The sequence below is a fragment of the Ascaphus truei genome, chromosome 4 (assembly GCF_040206685.1).
Source record: "Ascaphus truei isolate aAscTru1 chromosome 4, aAscTru1.hap1, whole genome shotgun sequence".
Classification (NCBI taxonomy): Eukaryota; Metazoa; Chordata; class Amphibia; order Anura; family Ascaphidae; genus Ascaphus; species Ascaphus truei.
Genome location: NC_134486.1, coordinates 377,177,720 through 377,195,357, shown reverse-complemented (window position 1 = coordinate 377,195,357; position 17,638 = coordinate 377,177,720). Strand labels below are relative to the sequence as shown.

At 48.0% G+C, this 17,638-nt stretch overlaps 1 protein-coding gene across 1 annotated transcript in view; it reads left to right on the top strand.

Moving 5' to 3' along the window:
- The first annotated feature begins 3,351 nt into the window (after positions 1–3,351).
- The window catches only part of LAPTM4A (lysosomal protein transmembrane 4 alpha), a 30,447-nt gene continuing 16,160 nt past the window's right edge, over positions 3,352–17,638 (top strand). The window contains exon 1 of the mRNA XM_075598429.1: positions 3,352–3,528. Within this exon, the coding sequence (XP_075454544.1) occupies positions 3,430–3,528 (99 nt within the window). The 5' untranslated portion in view covers positions 3,352–3,429. The remainder of the gene's footprint in view (positions 3,529–17,638) is intronic.

Here is a 17,638-nt window from a genome sequence, read left to right as displayed (position 1 = left end):
CAATGGAGCCTTTCCCTTATTGGTCCGTCGTTCGCGCGCTTACACCACGCATGCGCGACCTCTCCGCTCTGTCAGTGCCCTCTGAATGGTTGCGCAATAACATGGCGGCGCCCTATACTGTCGGGCCGCCGCAGAACCTGCACCACTCCCTCCGAGCCCTCACTGCAACCACCTGAGGTATTTAACACACCCCTACACATATATATATATATACACACACCCTTGGCCGCCAACAGGGGGGGACAGAAGGTACTGGTGTCCCGGGCCCCGTGAGTCAGGGGGCTCGGCCGTCTGGGCCCCCTGCGCGGCCGTGCTCCTCGATAAATCCCGTTGCCCGGTCACCACAGGGTGACAGGATTTAGCGCACTCGCGATCCGCCAGGCAGCACGTGCTTCTCTGCAAAGAAAAAAAATACCTACCTCCTCTCCTGATTGGCTGGCGCGTGTTGGCACACTGCCAGGATTTTTTTTTTGTCCCGCAGCAAGCTCTATATGAGCTTGCAAAGCGAGGCCCGCCTCTTCCTGCATGAAGCAAGTAAGGTAACTACTGCTCCATGCCTCCCCCTTGCCCCCCTGCTCCGATTTCCCCCCCACCCTGCTCCGATTCTCCCCCCCCACCCTGCTCCGATTCTCCCCCCCTGCTCCGATTCCCCCACCCTTCCTGGTCCGATCCCCCCCCCGCTCCGATTCCCCCCCCCCCTGCTCAGATTCCCCCCCCCTGCTCCGATTCCCCCCCCTGCTCCGATTCCCCCCCTGCTCCGATTCCCCCCCTGCTCCGATTCCCCCCCCTGCTCCGATTCCCCCCCCTGCTCCGATTCCCCCCCTGCTCCGATTCCCCCCCCCTGCTCCGATTCCCCCCCCCTGCTCCGATTCCCCCCCCCTGCTCCGATTCCCCCCCCCTGCTCCGATTCCCCCCCCTGCTCCGATTCCCCCCCCTGCTCCGATTCCCCCCCCTGCTCCGATTCCCCCCCTGCTCCGATTCCCCCCCGTTCCGATTCATCCCCCTTGCTCCGATTTCTCACCTGTGTGTGTGTGAGTGTCTGAGAGTGTGAGAGTATGTGAGAGAGTATGTGAGAGTGTCTGAGAGTGTGTGTCTTAGAGTGTGTCTGAGAGAGTGTGTGTCTGAGTATGTGTCTGAGTGTGTGTCTGAGAGTTTGTCTGAGAGTGTCTGAGCGTGTGTCTGAGTGTCTGAGAGAGTGAGTGTGAGAATGAATACAGACACCAACCCACCTGTCAGTCAATCACCCAAGTGTCACCCACCACCCGTGTCACCCACCACTCAAGGGTCAGTCACTCACCCACCCAAGTGTCAGTCACTCACACAAGTGTCAGTCAGTCACCCATCCAACCAAGAGTCAGTCACCCACCCCCCACACCCACTCTCTCTCTCTCTCTCTCTCTCTTTCACCCACACTTTCTCGGTCTTATCTTAACTGCCCAATACCTACACCGAAATAACCTATACTGCTTTCTTCCAGATCTGACTCTCAAGCTTCACACAGGAGATATCAGAATCCTCCCTAACCCAGAAGACAAGTAGGGAAAACCCCAGTCCCATACTGAATCCCCCCCCCCCCCCCAGGCCTTTTGTCACATAGGATCAGGGTTGCCACCTTCGACTGACGGCCAACCCGGAGATTTTTATTTTATTTTAAATGACACTGTTGCCATGACAACGGCACGTCACGCGGCGTCATTTTGCCATGACAACGTGGCACCGCATCACGTCATGACATGTGGCATCTCATTGTCATGGCAACGGGAATCACGTAATGCTGTTACGTCACGTGACGTTCCCGTTGGCATGGCAAGGCAGCGCCATTTTACGCCGCGCAGCCTTATTGACAGTAGTTGTAGGGGGAGATGGCGAAGACATTGCTGTTGCAGGTACGGTTGCTGCGTTAATGGTACATGGAATTGTATATTAGCTTATGTCATTTCTATTATTTATAACCAACGCTGATGACAATCTCACAAAACATCTTGAATCACTAGTGGCGGTAGCAGCAGCAAGTTGCATACACACACATATACATTGTGTGTGTGTGTGTGTGTGTATATACAGACACACACACACACACGCACACGCACACGCACACGCACACACACACACACACATATATATATATATATACACACACACACACACACACATATATATATACACACACACACACACATATATACACACACACACACACACACACACACACACACACACACGCACGCACACACACATATATATATATATATACACACACACACACACATATATATACACACACACACACACACACACACATATACACACACACAATATAAATATATATTTAGATACATCCCAGTGCACCTTAGTAATAAATAAACAGACTTGAAGCAGGGGAACAGGCACTTGAAGCAGCAGCCCGAGCAGCAGGAGGAGGAGGAGCCAGAGAGGACGGAGTGACAGTGTGATTCAGTGAGCACTGAGCAGCGTGGCATCGCAATGCAGGGCAGGACAGGACAGGAACCGGTGAGTGACCTGTCGCTAGCTGTAGTGGAGACAAAGAAAGTCAAGGAGGACTTGACTTCCGAATTGGGGGTACTTGGGAGCGCTCGCTCGTGTGTGTGTGCGCACGCAGCACCCTCCACCACAGCCATCCAATCCTCTGCCGCCCGGCTCTTGTCATTGACGTGAGCGCACCACTGCTCACTGCCGTCCAGACCACCCGCCCACCCGGAGATTTCAGGGACAAACCCGTAGCCCGGAGAAAGGGATGCCAAACCCGAAGTCTCCGGGTGAAACCCGGAGAGGTGGCAACCCCGCATAGGATGTAGCATTGGGAATCTTTGTCTTTTGTTGAAATATTAAAACAAACAGATTGCATTGTAATTTTTTTTATTAACAAGAAAACCGTTAAGTAAAAGTTGCGCACTAAAAAAAAAATTTCCGCAGTAGGTGCGCTATTTGGGGGGTGGGGGGGGAGGGCAGCTCCATGATTTCTGTTGGCGGCCCTGCACACACCTTACTTACACTCTCGACCTTCTGTCTTCATTCTGATTATATACACCCAGTTTTGTCTATATCCTATATATTGCATCATTTCCTTGACTACATTTTTTTTTACAATTATAAAATGCATTATTAAAACATTACATATTAATAAAAAAGAAAAAAACAGCATGGCTATATTGCATTAACCCTTTGTGTGCCACTGGAGCCAGCAAGGGTAGCATCCTTCTGCCCGTATGCAAGATGGCCGCACATGACTTCAAGCCCCGCCTCTCCAGGTGACGTCCGTTCTCCAGCTCTATGTTCCCGTCGACAATTGTGATTGGTTGGCAGAAAGCGGGTGGGGCTCAGTGGGACGTCATTGCGTTGTGACGCAGGGGACGTTGGACAGACAGAGGTAGAAGACGCAGGAGAACGGGGCCAGGAACAGTGGTCACCATGAACCTCAAGAGGAGCAGAGAGCGGCTGTACAGCACCCGGTGCTGCGGCTGCTGCCATGTGCGGACCGGGGCCATCATTCTTGGCACCAAGTACATGGTGAGTGAGTGGGAGGGGGGGTGAGAAGTGACAGGGGGTGGAGGTGAGAAGTGACGAGGTGGGGGTGAGAAGTGACGGGGTGGGGGTGACAAGTGACGGGGTGGGGGTGACAAGTGACGGGGTGGGGGTGACAAGTGACGGGGTGAGAAGTGACAGGGGGTGGAGAGGGGAGAAATGACAAGGGGTGGAGAGGGGAGAAATGACGGGGTGGAGAAAGTGACAGGGAGTGGGGGAGGGTGGGTGAGAAGTGACGGAGTAGGGGAGGTGGGGGGGAGAAGTGATGGAGTAGGGGAGGTGGGGGGGATAAGTGACAGGGAGGTGGGGGGGGGGAGAAGTGACAGGGAGCGGGGGGAGGTGGGGTTGAGAAGTGACAGGGAGTGGGGGTGAGGTTGAGGTGACGGAGGGGGGGGGAGAAGTGACAGGGAGTGACGGAGGTGGGGGATGAGAAGTGACGGGGGTGAGAAGTGACGGAGGGGGGGGAGAAGTGACGGAGGGGGGGGAGAAGTGACGGAGGGGGGGGGGGAGAAGTGACGGAGGGGGGGGGGGAGAAGTGACGGAGGGGGGGGGGGAGAAGTGACGGAGGGGGGGGGGGAGAAGTGACGGAGGGGGGGGAGAAGTGACGGAGGGGGGAGAAGTGACGGAGGGAGGGGAGAAGTGACGGGGAGGGGTTGGAGGGGGGAGAAGTGACGGAGGGGGGGGAGAAGTGACGGAGGGAGGGGAGAAGTGACGGGGAGGGGTGGGAGGGGGGGAGAAGTGACGGGGAGGGGGGGAGAAGTGACGGAGGGGGGGAGAAGTGACGGGGAGGGGTGGGAGGGGGGTGAGAAGTGACGGAGGGGGGTGAGAAGTGACGGAGGGGGGGGGGGAAGAAGTGACGGAGGGGGGGAGAAGTGACGGGGAGGGGTTGGAGGGGGGGAGAAGTGACGGAGGGAGGGGAGAAGTGACGGAGGGAGGGAGAAGTGACGGAGGGAGGGGAGAAGTGACGGAGGGAGGGGAGAAGTGACGGGGAGGGGGGGAGAAGTGACGGGAGGGGTGGGAGGGGGGGAGAAGTGACGGGGAGGGGTGGGAGGGGGGGAGAAGTGACGGGGAGGGGTGAGAAGTGACGGGGAGGGGGTGAGAAGTGACGGGGAGGGGTGGGAGGGGTGAGAAGTGACGGGGAGGGGGTGAGAAGTGACGGGGAGGGGGTGAGAAGTGACGGGGAGGGGGTGAGAAGTGAGGGGGAGGGGGTGAGAAGTGACGGAGGGGGGGGAGAAGTGACGGGGAGGGGGGGAGAAGTGACGGAGGGGGGGAGAAGTGACGGAGGGGGGGAGAAGTGACAGGGAGGGGTGGGAGGGGGGTGAGAAGTGACGGAGGGGGGGAGAAGTGACGGAGGGGGGGAGAAGTGACGGGGAGGGGTGGGAGGGGGGTGAGAAGTGACGGAGGGGGGTGAGAAGTGACGGAGGGGGGGGGAGAAGTGACGGAGGGGGGGAGAAGTGACGGGGAGGGGTTGGAGGGAGGGGAGAAGTGACGGAGGGAGGGGAGAAGTGACGGAGGGAGGGGAGAAGTGACGGAGGGAGGGGAGAAGTGACGGAGGGAGGGGAGAAGTGACGGAGGGGGGGAGAAGTGACGGGGAGGGGGGGAGAAGTGACGGGGAGGGGTGGGAGGGGGGGAGAAGTGACGGGGAGGGGTGGGAGGGGGGGAGAAGTGACGGGGAGGGGGGGAGAAGTGACGGGGGGGAGAAGTGACGGGGAGGGGGGGAGAAGTGACGGGGAGGGGTGGGAGGGGGGGAGAAGTGACGGGGAGGGGTGGGAGGGGGGGAGAAGTGACGGGGAGGGGTGAGAAGTGACGGGGAGGGGGTGAGAAGTGACGGGGAGGGGTGGGAGGGGTGAGAAGTGACGGGGAGGGGGTGAGAAGTGACGGGGAGGGGGTGAGAAGTGACGGAGGGGGGGGAGAAGTGACGGGGAGGGGGGGAGAAGTGACGGGGAGGGGGGGAGAAGTGACGGAGGGGGGGGAGAAGTGACGGGGAGGGGTTGGAGGGGGGGAGAAGTGACGGAGGGAGGGGTGGAGGGGGGGAGAAGTGACGGAGGGAGGGGAGAAGTGACGGAGGGGGGGGAGAAGTGACGGAGGGAAGGGAGAAGTGACGGAGGGGGGGAGAAGTGACGGGGAGGGGTGGGAGGGGGGAGAAGTGACGGGGAGGGGTGGGAGGGGGGGAGAAGTGACGGGGGGAGAAGTGATGGGGAGGGGGGGGAGAAGTGACGGGGGGAGAAGTGACGGAGGGGGGGAGAAGTGACGGGGAGGGGTGGGAGGGGGGGAGAAGTGACGGGAGGGGGGGAGAAGTGACGGGGAGGGGTGGGAGGGGGGGAGAAGTGACGGGGAGGGGGGGAGAAGTGACGGGGAGGGGGGGAGAAGTGACTGGGAGGGGGGGAGAAGTGACAGGGGGGGGGAGAAGTGACAGGGAGGGGGGGTGAGGAGTGGGGGAGGGAGGGGGAGAAGTGACAGGGAGTGATGTTAGTAACAGAGAGGGGTGAAAAGTGACGGAGTGAGTGGGGGAAGGTGAGAAGTGACAGGGAGTTGGGGAGGGGGGCTGAGAAGGGAGGGGGGCTGAGAAGTGACGGGGAGGGGGCTGAGAAGTGACGGGGAGGGGGGCTGAGAAGTGACGGGGAGGGGAACTGAGAAGTGACGGGGAGGGGGGCTGAGAAGTGACGGGGAGGGGGGGTGTGTGTGAAGTGACAGGGAGGGGGTGTGTGTGTGTGAAGTGACAGGGAGTGGGGGTGTGTGAGAAGTGACATGGAGAGGGGATGAGAAGTGACGGAGTGGGAGTGTGTGTGAAGTGACAGGGAGTGGGAGTGTGTGTGAAGTGACAGGGAGTGGGGGGTGGGGAGAAGTGATGGGGAAGGGACAGACAGGTGGGGGGAGGAAAGATGGGGACAGATGGGGAGGAGCAGATTGTTGCAGGGGAATGTGATGGACTGCAGAGGAGGGGGGGAGATGTGACATGGACTGAGGGTTAAAGGGAGTTAGGGGGAGGATGGATATTGGGGTTTAGCCACCTGGGGTGTGGAAATACTGTATGTACAGGGGGTGGGACCTACTGTAGGAATAACAAGGACATGACAAGAAATATAAGGGAAGAGTACCTGGTAAAGTCAGCAAAGTGACAGTGTATGACACCCTTGCATATCACATTTCTTATGTACTGATGGTAGGAGAAACCAGGCATGTTGGCACATTCTAGTCTTGTGGGGCCCTGATGTTGGGGGGGGGGGTGTAGAGGGGCTTTAAGATTGCTACCTATGTATTTATAAAAGGCCTGTTTTTTTTTTTGTTTTTTTTATTTAAGTTTGAATACTTTCAGTACATTAAAGCAGGGGTCCTCAAGAACCCCCAACAGGTCAGGTTTCAGGATATCCCTGCTTCAGCACAGGTGGATTAATCAGTCCCTACTTCCGCACTGGTGCCTCAATCAGTGGCTCAGTCTTTGACTGGACCTCTGATTCAGGGATATCCTTAAAACTGAAACTGTTGTGGGATCTTGAGGACTGGAGTTGAGAACCCCGGCCTTAAAATAAATTTTAAATACGTCGCCTGGCTGACGTGTTTGCTTTTAAACTAATTCACCAATGGCAGAATGGAGCAGAAGAAATGGACACAGTGGGACGGCATCATTACAGTTTGTGACAGCTAGCCACCCACTTGATTGAGTTACTGCAATGTGGAATGTCAAGGTGTTATTTTTAGTGATGGTATGTGTGGTAGGGTTGTGTTTTGAGCAGGACATCTCAATTTTGTATACTTGTATAAACAAAAAACAAAAAAACATTATATTCAAAATGAACTAGTGTTTCAAATACTTTTCATATCCACAAATCCTTGCCAAGGTATGTTACCCTGTGCTGTGAAGGCCCTATTATTGACCCTAAATGCCATCTTCAAGTTAGCTCTTGGAGGTATCTTTTTAATACCTGAAGTTTTTACAGCTGAAATGGAAGTGGAGGTCTAAAACTAGAAATACTTCCATCATTACTGTAACCTATAGGCACAAGAAGAAGTTCTTGTGTTTAGAGGTTATCATAGTCTCGCCGGATTTCGTTCCCTACACTGGAAGCTCGCAAAGCATTTGTTGTTTGGAATTGTGGCGACATATTCCGTATTGCTTTGTATTTATGATTTGTTGTCGGTTGTGATACCTTTTATGGGACCTACACTAAAGTTCATTGAGTTTTGAAGCCTCACAGCTATTGCGTTTTGAGTATCCTGTACTCGACACTTGTAGTGACCTGTGTCACTATAATTCCATCCACGAATAAAGCTTAGTCCCCTAAACGTGATCCCAGCCTGCAGTAAATCTACATGCCTCCAGGAATTTTTGGGGGGCAATTACTCACTATTGCCTCCATCTGTATACAACACTAGATGGCTATCCATGCAAGCATTGATTTGGAACAAATTTTTCTCTAACTGAGGGTTCCACACAGTGTTTCCTTTATTTTAAGTTTATATTTTTTCGTAAGTCTATCCAGCTCATTTAGCACTATTGATTTTATTTATATTGAATTAAAAGGGATTTTATTACACATTCTGTATGTTTGCACAGATTGTTGGCAGATTACCCTATTTTGGATTGTCTGTAATTAGGATCACACCCACATTATTAGTCACTCTATTATAGTGCATTTACTTACCCATTTAATCTATTTCTGGAGGTATCAATTTCACACTTATTTGGAAGTGAGTGCAGTCAAGGGCAGAGCCTCTCTCTCTCCTTTGTTTGTGCTCAAACACTTACTCTGCCCCTTGCAGCTTCCATTATCTAGTAGGCCGAGGCAGGAGTTTGTTCTCTTTTGTTTAACTAATATAAAGTAAAACAGAATGCATAATATTACAGCCATCTTAATTATCTCTCTATTTAGAGAAAAGTGGGGGGGGGGGGGAATCAACAGTCCTTTCTCAATTACAAACCTTTCCCCCTCTGTCATACCCCTCCTTATGTCTTCCACCTTTTTGCCTTTTTAAATGGATGTCAAGTGGAACTGCAGCGTTGTCATTGGATTTGAAAGCATCCCATGTCCTTGATGGAACGCTGCTGCATTTTAAGTTTCCAGTGATAATGCAGTTGTTGGCAACCTGTGATTTTAATATTGAGCCATTTTTTATTTCTACGGATTAGTTCTGTGACTGATTACCCTGCACAAGTGAAACATCCCCAAGCAACTCCTGTACTGGATAGATGAGGTCCCCCAGGGTATGACCGTAATCATTTTCCTCCCATTATTAATTCATAATCTGTCCTGCGTATTCATGTGGGCATCTCCCGTTATACCATTTATAGCCAGTGGGATCCGCTGTGTGTGTGTGTGTGTGTGTGTGTGTGTGTGTGTATATTTACATGCATATGTTTAAAGAGAGAGCAATATGGAGCATTTTAAACTAACTATACATCAATCGGGGCTGGATAGTGGGATCTTTTTCATGACATTTGAATTCCCATACGCCATGTTTTAAATGACTATATTTCCATAAATAGGAAACTTTGGGATTTGGGAGTATATGAAATTCATAGGAAATGTTGACATTTGATTTACAATTTGAAACGTGTGCGTGTGTTCTTTTCATCGGACTGGTTCAGTCCGTGTCAGTACTGCATTAGGTAACTGTGCTGGGTGTCTAAAGGGACAGTCAAAGGTTGAGATATTTTAGTTGCTATTTCCTTATGAGGATGTCATGGAACTAGATTGCATCAGTCACGGGGGTTGTTTTAAGTTTCGCTTTGTTTATACTGCTAGATTGTGATTCAGCACTTGTACAAAATGACAGCGTAGGTTATTTTCACATCCCTGAGCAGAAAAACACTTTGATTTCAACATTTCAGAAAAATACAGATTATCTAGTCAAATATTTTTTTTTATAAAAAGCTCTGTGCCAAACATTACACACGATGGCAGGAAGCAAGTCTGCTGCTGTTAATGATCAATATAAAAGCAATAATCCCACTTTATCTCTTGTATTTTACCATTGGAGTTTGTAATAATCAAAAACCCACGGTTAGTAGTGAGAAACGTTCACGTTTAAAGGAGCAATCCAAGCAATATCCTATGTGTTTTTATTTATTTATTTTAAATCAGTTCTGTAGTATTAGATTAGGGGTGCTCGCGGCATTGCCATGGCGATGGGTGTCAAATGACGCCACAGGGTCATGTGACGTCACGTTGCCATGGCGACGTGTCACCCGTAGACAGCTGAATCAAGGTAGGTGAGTTACAGAGACCTTGTGCGGTCCCCCGGCATTTGATTTAAATGCTTTGTGGAAGAGCACGAGGCCTCTGTAACCGCCGCGCCTCCCAGTTTGCGCACCCCTGTATTTGATAATACATTGTAGCTGCTGCGTCCCCGCTTGCCGCTTTTTCTTCTTGTACTTATGTAGACGCTCACGCGGTGCGCGGGCACGCACGATTTCCCAAGCTTTGCGCTTCAGGAGACAAAAAAAAGTGACTTTCAAGCATGCTCAACATGCCCCCAATGCCCCCCGCTCCCGCTTGCGAAATAGACAGGACACCCGGTGCTCATGCTTAGAGACTTGGTGACGTCACCGCTCTCAAGCATGAGCGCGGTCAGTGCCAGCGGGGACGCAGCCTTACACTGACTGAAGGATTTGAAACTGAAAGACGCCCATTTGGTAAACCCTGGGAAACAGAATTTTGCTGATCGATCACGGGAGAACCGGCAGTTTAGATAATTCGTTTTCAATAAAGGTAATCAATTGCTGCGTATATTAAAACCATTATTTTTTTTTTTTTTAAAGCTGCTTGGATTGCTTCTTTAATTTCTACATTAAATATGGCTGCGTCATACAATCAAGTGGGTTTTGTGATAAGGAATTGAAGGGTGGCATGTAGCAGTGTGATCTAAATCAGCTGATGGGGAATATTATTGTCCCATCCTACTTTTGAGTTGTTCACTGCTGATACATTCTGGATTCTGAATCAGTCTATGGATTTTTAATTGCCTCTGGGTGCGGGGCGGAAAAAACCCGCAATTGCGGATTTCACTTTTGTAGAAGGAAGGAAAGGAACTACTGGATTCGAGTCCAAACTCGCAAAAAAAAAACTGTGCCCATTTCTATACGGATACATAGTGAGTATAAAAGTAAATCACAATTTAGAAAGCAACCATAAATTGGATAAAAACAATAAGTCGGATGGGTACTGATATGTTTATATGTAATATTATATTACAAATACTTTGGGTATGTTGTTTTGGGGTTCTGGAAAGTACGGTGACCATTCTTTCTGCTTCAGTAAAACCATCTGCATACAATTTAAGGAAGCTCATTTTTTTTGATTACCTAGCAGAAGTCCTGATGAAGGAAGTGGCTTAATTTCTGCTATTGCATAAAGGGAACCCAGTGGGGCAGATTCTTAATACATGGGAAAACCGCAATGGAAAGTATTTTATATTAAGAATATGTACATATAGAAACGAGTGTGAGTGTATGTACATAGGCTACACGGAAATAATGACATGTTTATAGTGTAAAATAATCAGACAAGTGTAAGAATTCTAAAATACTTTTTGAAAGAGGAACTTTTCTGTTTTCACGTGCAACACAATGAGGGGAGATGAATAGTTGTCAGTGTTCTTTGTTTCATCACATTGCTTTGTCAAATTACCAGCTAGAAGAAAAGGGGAAAGCACAAGATGGCTATAAGGGCAATAAAACCCAGCCTAAACTTTAGTTTAAACAAAATGATAGGCTAACGCTGGTAAATTCCAGGCTTTATTGAAATCCCTGCTCTCTGGATAATGCCCGGAATTTTAACCAATCGATACGTAATGGCCCGGAATTTTTGGCACCTTGACAAGTTTTTCAGTCAATCAGCTTTCAGTTCCCATTCACAAAGAGTGAGATCAACTCTTAGACAGGGGAGATGATTGGACAGGAGGCAGCAGCAAGGCACTGACTCCTCCCCCACCCCGCCTGCAGAGAGCTCCGCACATAGGAGTGTGAGGGATACATTTGTGTTTGTTATGTTTTGGGGGTGTAAAGGGGACAGCAGAGTCTGTTTTGTTGGTGTCTGCTGTGTGTGGTTTAGAGGGAGGCTGCAGTGTGTTTTGTGGGGTGGGTGGGGGGGGGTCTGCAGTGTGTGTGTATAGAGGGGGGCTGTGTACTGTATGTACAACTTCCTTTTAATAAACTAGCAGTAAAAGCAAAAGAATGTAGACAATCATGCTGATAAAAATCAATGACTACAAAAGTTTTTTTTGTTTTTTTTTAAATGAAAGATGTTTAAAAAAAAAAAAAAAACCTACATTTTATCATATAATAGTAATAATCCCCTCAGAACAGGGCATTATTGGCCAGTAATGCTCTGTTCTTCGGGGATTATTACTTAATAAATTTAACTCCAGAGCTACAGTACACTATATTCAATCTATAATTGAAGATGTCTTTTTTTGGAAAGTGTGAGTTCCATATAAGTGAGTTAAACTTCCTGTGTTTACTGGGGTACTCTAAACAGTCAGAATGATGAATCTCTGTCCTCCAGAGGTCCGCTCTATCGCGCTCTCTGTAGTGTTTCTCACAGACATGTTTGGGAACACTGTTTTTAGATTTCATTATGTTTATTCTATGTTCGATAAAACGTCTCTTTCATGGCAGCAGGCTGTTCTAAAATCTATTTCTGGGAACTCAACCATAGTATTCTGTACCCTGATGAACAAACCAAGGAGGGAGCCATGCTAAATGCAGCCTACCCAATATTTAAGTAATAATCCTAGAAGACTAGGCCTAGGGGATTATTATTAGCTAGTAATGCCCTATTCTTAGGGGGGTATCACTATTACACCCTAAATGGATGCTGTTCTTATTTTTCATAAATAATGTACACTTTGTATAGTCATATTGATTTTTATAAACATGATATTCTAGATTTCCTTGAATTTTTTTTTCAACCTTCTACATTTTCTTTTGTTTTTACTGCACTTGTATATAAAATAATTGTATAGACACCCCCCCCACGCAAGCTACAGCCACCTCCCCCCCATCCCCTGTATGCACTACAACCCCTCTATCCCCTCCCACATACTCTACACCACCCCTTCTCTCCCCACCCACATACACACAACACCACCCCCTCCCCACCTACATGGACACTACACCGCCCCTCTCTCTAACATACACACTACACCCATCACCCACTGGACCCAACCTTACACACCGTAACTCTCCTGTGCGGAGCTCTCTCACACGCAGTGAGGGGGAGGAGTTGGTGTTTGGCTAGTCCATCCTATCACCCCCCTGCCTCAGAGCTGTTCTCACTCACTATATGACATACGAAAAGTGATTGGCTGGCTAGAATTCAAAACTTGGTAAGATGCCAAAAATTCCTGGCCAATACTGGGAGAATAATTCCCAGAGTTCGATGTAGGAGCCAGCCAGTGTTTTGTTAAGCGATGGAGAGTGACTTTCCCCCCGCCCCTCTCACTCTGTTGGCAGCTCTGCGCTTCAGCCTGTGTATCTGGGACCCACCCTGCCACTCATTTGTGGGCAGTCCTGGAACACTGTACCCCACGCCTCGCTCCCACCTGCTCAACAATCTCCCCCCTCCCAAATAAAGCGGCTCTGCACCAACTGACCTGTCACTGCTGCAGCAGGTCACTGCACGTCCTATCCTGCTTTGTGCTAGTAACGCATGAAGGTGAGCGCTGTTGCTGATAGGTCAGTTGGTGCTGTGCGGCAACATTTGAGTCTGGTATTTTTGTATCCCTGAGCCACAGGAATTGGAATTGTTCCATATTTGATTGCAAACAAAAGGACTTCCAGTCCAACTTGGGGTCAGGGCCTGCTGTTTCCGGTCATACATCTCCCCTATCTGTCCCTCAATGCATGGGTGGCACATCATGGGTTGTTCCCCGCAAGAGCGTGAGTGTTTCATTGAAGACACTCGTTAACAAGCGGCGCGCACCTTTTGTGCGCACGAGTGGTAAAGAGCTAAGAGTTGAAGACTTATTTGGTGCGCCAATGGAAACTGCAACAAATTGGGCTCCTCTACTCTTCTGCAAGCGCAGAACACTTTAATGACATTAAAAAAAAACTAGCAATTTAGACTAATCGAGCACATCATGTCCCCCTCAATAACTACAAATGTATGTGCACTGTGCTTAATTGCTTCAAAACGCAGTAGTGGAAACCATTTAGACACCATGTAAAAGTCTGAGCTAGATGTACACTAAAATAGAAATGGGACACCTGTATCATAACAATACATTTACACTTTATTTCGAATTAAATCTTGCGCCTGGTGAAATTAGTGGATTGTTTCATGACACAGTTGTAGGTATTATCGTAGATAACATACTGCTGATTCTTTGAATGATGCCCATAGTGTCTTTTTTTTGGTGGGAGCCCAAATATATATTTTATTTAGAAAAGGTTTTTCCAGAAAGTAATACATTGAGAGTTGCCTCTTGTTTTCATGTAGGTCCTGGGCATAGAGTTAAGATAACAATTAATACATGGTTACAATACACTATATACAAGACATTGCATGCACAGTTAGAGGTAATATATATTATAGGCTTATGTAACAGTTACAGAACAGATTAAAATGTGAAACTGCTTTAGTTTTGAAAGAACTTAGCCTGGTGGTGGATGTGAGAGTCTCCGGTAGATTGTTCCAGTTTTGGGGTGCACGGTAAGCGGAGGAGCGGCAAGATACTTTGCTGAACCTTGGGACCATGAACAGTCTTTTGGAGTCAGATCTCAGATAAGTGCTGCATGTGGTAGGGGTGAGGAACTTGTTCAGTTACAGGTAGCTTGCCCAGAAAGTATTTGAGGGCAAGACAGGAAAGATGAACTTTTCACCTAGACTCTAGTGATGACCAACCTAGTTCTTTGAGCATTTCGCAGTGATGTGTGTTGTAGTTGCATTGGAGAACAAAACGGCATATTGAATTGTAGAGGGTGTCAAGTTTGCTAAGGTGGGTTTGGTGTGTTGAGCCGTGTACTATGTCCCCATATTTGGTAATTGGCATCAGCATCTGCTGTGCGATACGCTTTCTGACCAGCAGACTTAGGCCCGGGCCATGGTGCCTTCGCCCGCGCGGAGGCTGTGGGAAAGCGGGTGCTTTCCTTGGGCATGGTCGACGGGCTATGGGGGCGTGCTCTGGGGGTGTGCCTAGGGGTGTCACGGAGCGAACCGCTCACGTGACCGGCCTGTCGCACCAAGGAATCAGTTTGAACTTGGTCGTTGATGGCTAGAAGGCTGGAATATATTGTTAATAACCTTCCAGAAGTTAGCTGGGTTTGATGTATTCTGGTGAAGATTGTCAGAGTAATATTGTGCGTTTGCATGTCTTGTTTACCTTGTGCACATATTCTGCAGGCATCTGTAGTGATTAAGATCCTTGGTAGTGCCAGTTACTTTGTATCTTTTCCAAAAAGCTTCCCTGAAATGGTAGAGTGCTATAAGGCCAGTTGTAACCCACAGAAGTTGATCCCCCCCCCCCATACTCTTATTCTGCGTTGCGGAGCATGGGTATCACAGAGTTTTAAGAACTAGGATTGGAAATAGTCGAGGGCAGAATCAGTGTCGGGAGTTAAATCGATTTCTGTACCAAGGGCAGTTGGTAGGGTCAGCCAGAAACTGCTGTGGGTTAAAGTTTCTAAATGTTTTAGTGAGGAGAACTTTAGGACTTGATTGGGGTGGTTTATTTTTCCTTACACTGTAAGCTATTGCATGGTCACTGACAATGTCAGGAAGGATGCCAGAGTATTGGATTCTGCTGGGATTTGAGGAGAGAATCCAGTCTAGCAAGGAAAGGTTGTGAGATTTCAGGTTTGTCCGTGTGGGTTGGGAAATGAGCTGCGTTGGGTTATGTGACTTGAGTTGTATCTGGATTTTGTGGTTTTTAGGGTCGAGCCAATTGTAGTTGAAATCCCCAAGAAATAGAAGCTCACTCTTCTCATTCAGAGAGGAAATGGAGCCAAGAAACTGGGTGACATCAGTCAGGGGCTGTAAGGGGGCGGTAGATGCCAGCAACCAAGACGGGCTTTGAAAAGGGGAGGCAGATTACAAATATGGTAACCCTACGCCCACCACGCTCATTCTGTATATAACATTAACTCACTCTGTTGCAACTATTCAGCTTGCTAGGTATATCCCTTAAAACTGCTCATTCTAGACTTGATTTTATGAATGACAAAAGCCCCACTGATCTAATCATGCTAATCTCTGTGGTTTTGTTTCAAGTCTCTTTCTATAGCTGGCAATGCTTCTTGTATGGATATAAATATCCTTGTAGATGGATTTAGATACTTCCTTGCGTTGATACTTAATGCTAGTTTTATAATTTTAAACATGTTTTAATTTCTTAATGCAAGGAAGTCCCAAAGAGGAGCTTCCTACAAATGTCCAATAAATACAGTAGTCTTCATGTTGTATTCAAATTTATTACATTTGCCAATGAATACAGATTTGTGGATTTTTTTTTTTGTGTGTGTGTTCTTTAGCTGCTGTGTTCTTTACAGATTGGTAAGGAGTACAGTGCACAGAGAAGCTTTTATAATAAATGATTTGCATACAGCAGGGCTAATTATAGGGAAGCCATATCTATTTAGAAGGAAACAGGTGTGCCCTTCAGTAACCCCCTAGCCAGTTACCCCAGTAACCCTTACCAGCCATATTGCTCTTTAAATTTCCAACACGGCAATCGAAAGAGTGACAACGTTTTAATTCAAGTCACACTGTTAACGGGAAGCAGTCCTGCCGACGATAGAAGAGAACGAGGGACCGGGTCATGTAAAAGTATTTAAACGTTTGTTTAATCTTTTAAGATTTCCATAGTATTTTGTGGTTTTAGAAACTTCACTTTAGTCTTGTGATAAAACCTTTTGCCTGTCATCAAAATTGTTAGCTTTGATTTGTTCTTTTTGCAAAATTCGGTTCAACAGGCATAAAGGTTGGCTGCAAAGCACAGTCCATAATACATTGGAAACATCCCCAATAGATGCATGGCCATGTAGTCTGGGATTCCTTAAAGGGGCATAGTGATGCAATTTGGCTATCCCATGTGGAGTCTCACACCCAGCCAAGAACTTGTAGAGTTGGATGCATTGCTCGTTTTTAAATGCATCATAAATAAATAGGCATTTGATTACATAAGTATCTGTGGCCTGCAACACTCTGATTTTACATTCCATATAACATATATTATCTCTTACTGTGCATGCAATATCTTGTATATAATGTATAACCCTGCTCACTTAATGTAATTATGTATTTGTAACCATGTACAGTATTTGTTATAACTCTATGTCAAGGACATACTTGAAAACGAGAGGTAACTCTCAATGTAATACTTCCTGTTAACGTGCTGTGTAAAAGTGAAAAAAAGCGCTAACTCTACTAGTGTTCACTACTAATATAAAGTGAATTAATCTTAAATCTAGTGATATATAAAATAGTGCACACGTGATAAATGACGTGAATAAATGTTACATAAACCTCCTGCTCAAACCCAGCTGGTTAGGGACTGGTTCCACTGGTCCCTCAATTCGTACAGATTTGTGTGTGATCCAGGGGGAGCATGGAAGGAAAATGAAAATAAAACACAATCTAAGTGTAGACTGTTTGATAATAAGTGGGTTAATACAATGGTGTATCTTGGCTCGTATGTGTTGCCTACTCACAGGATTCAGACAAAAAACGGGCAGTGTGACACAGTGGTCTTAGCGGAATGGATCTGTAGATTCTTGATATGGTGTGGACCCCCAATCTCAGCAGGACAGCATATGATATGTGGGAGAAAGAGTATCCATAGTGCAGACCAATCATGTAAAAACTTTACTTTGTTTTTATTGTAAGTGTGCATTTTTAAGCCTTATAAAGTAAAGTTTTTACATGATTGGTCTGCACTATGGATACTCTTTCTCCCACATATCATATGCTGTCCTGCTGAGATTGGGGGTCCACACCATATAAAGAATCTACAGATCCATTCCGCTAAGACCACTGTGTCACACTGCCCGTTTTTTGTCTGAATCCTGTGAGTAGGCAACACATACGAGCCAAGATACACCATTGTATTAACCCACTTATTATCAAACAGTCTACACTTAGATTGTGTTTTATTTTCA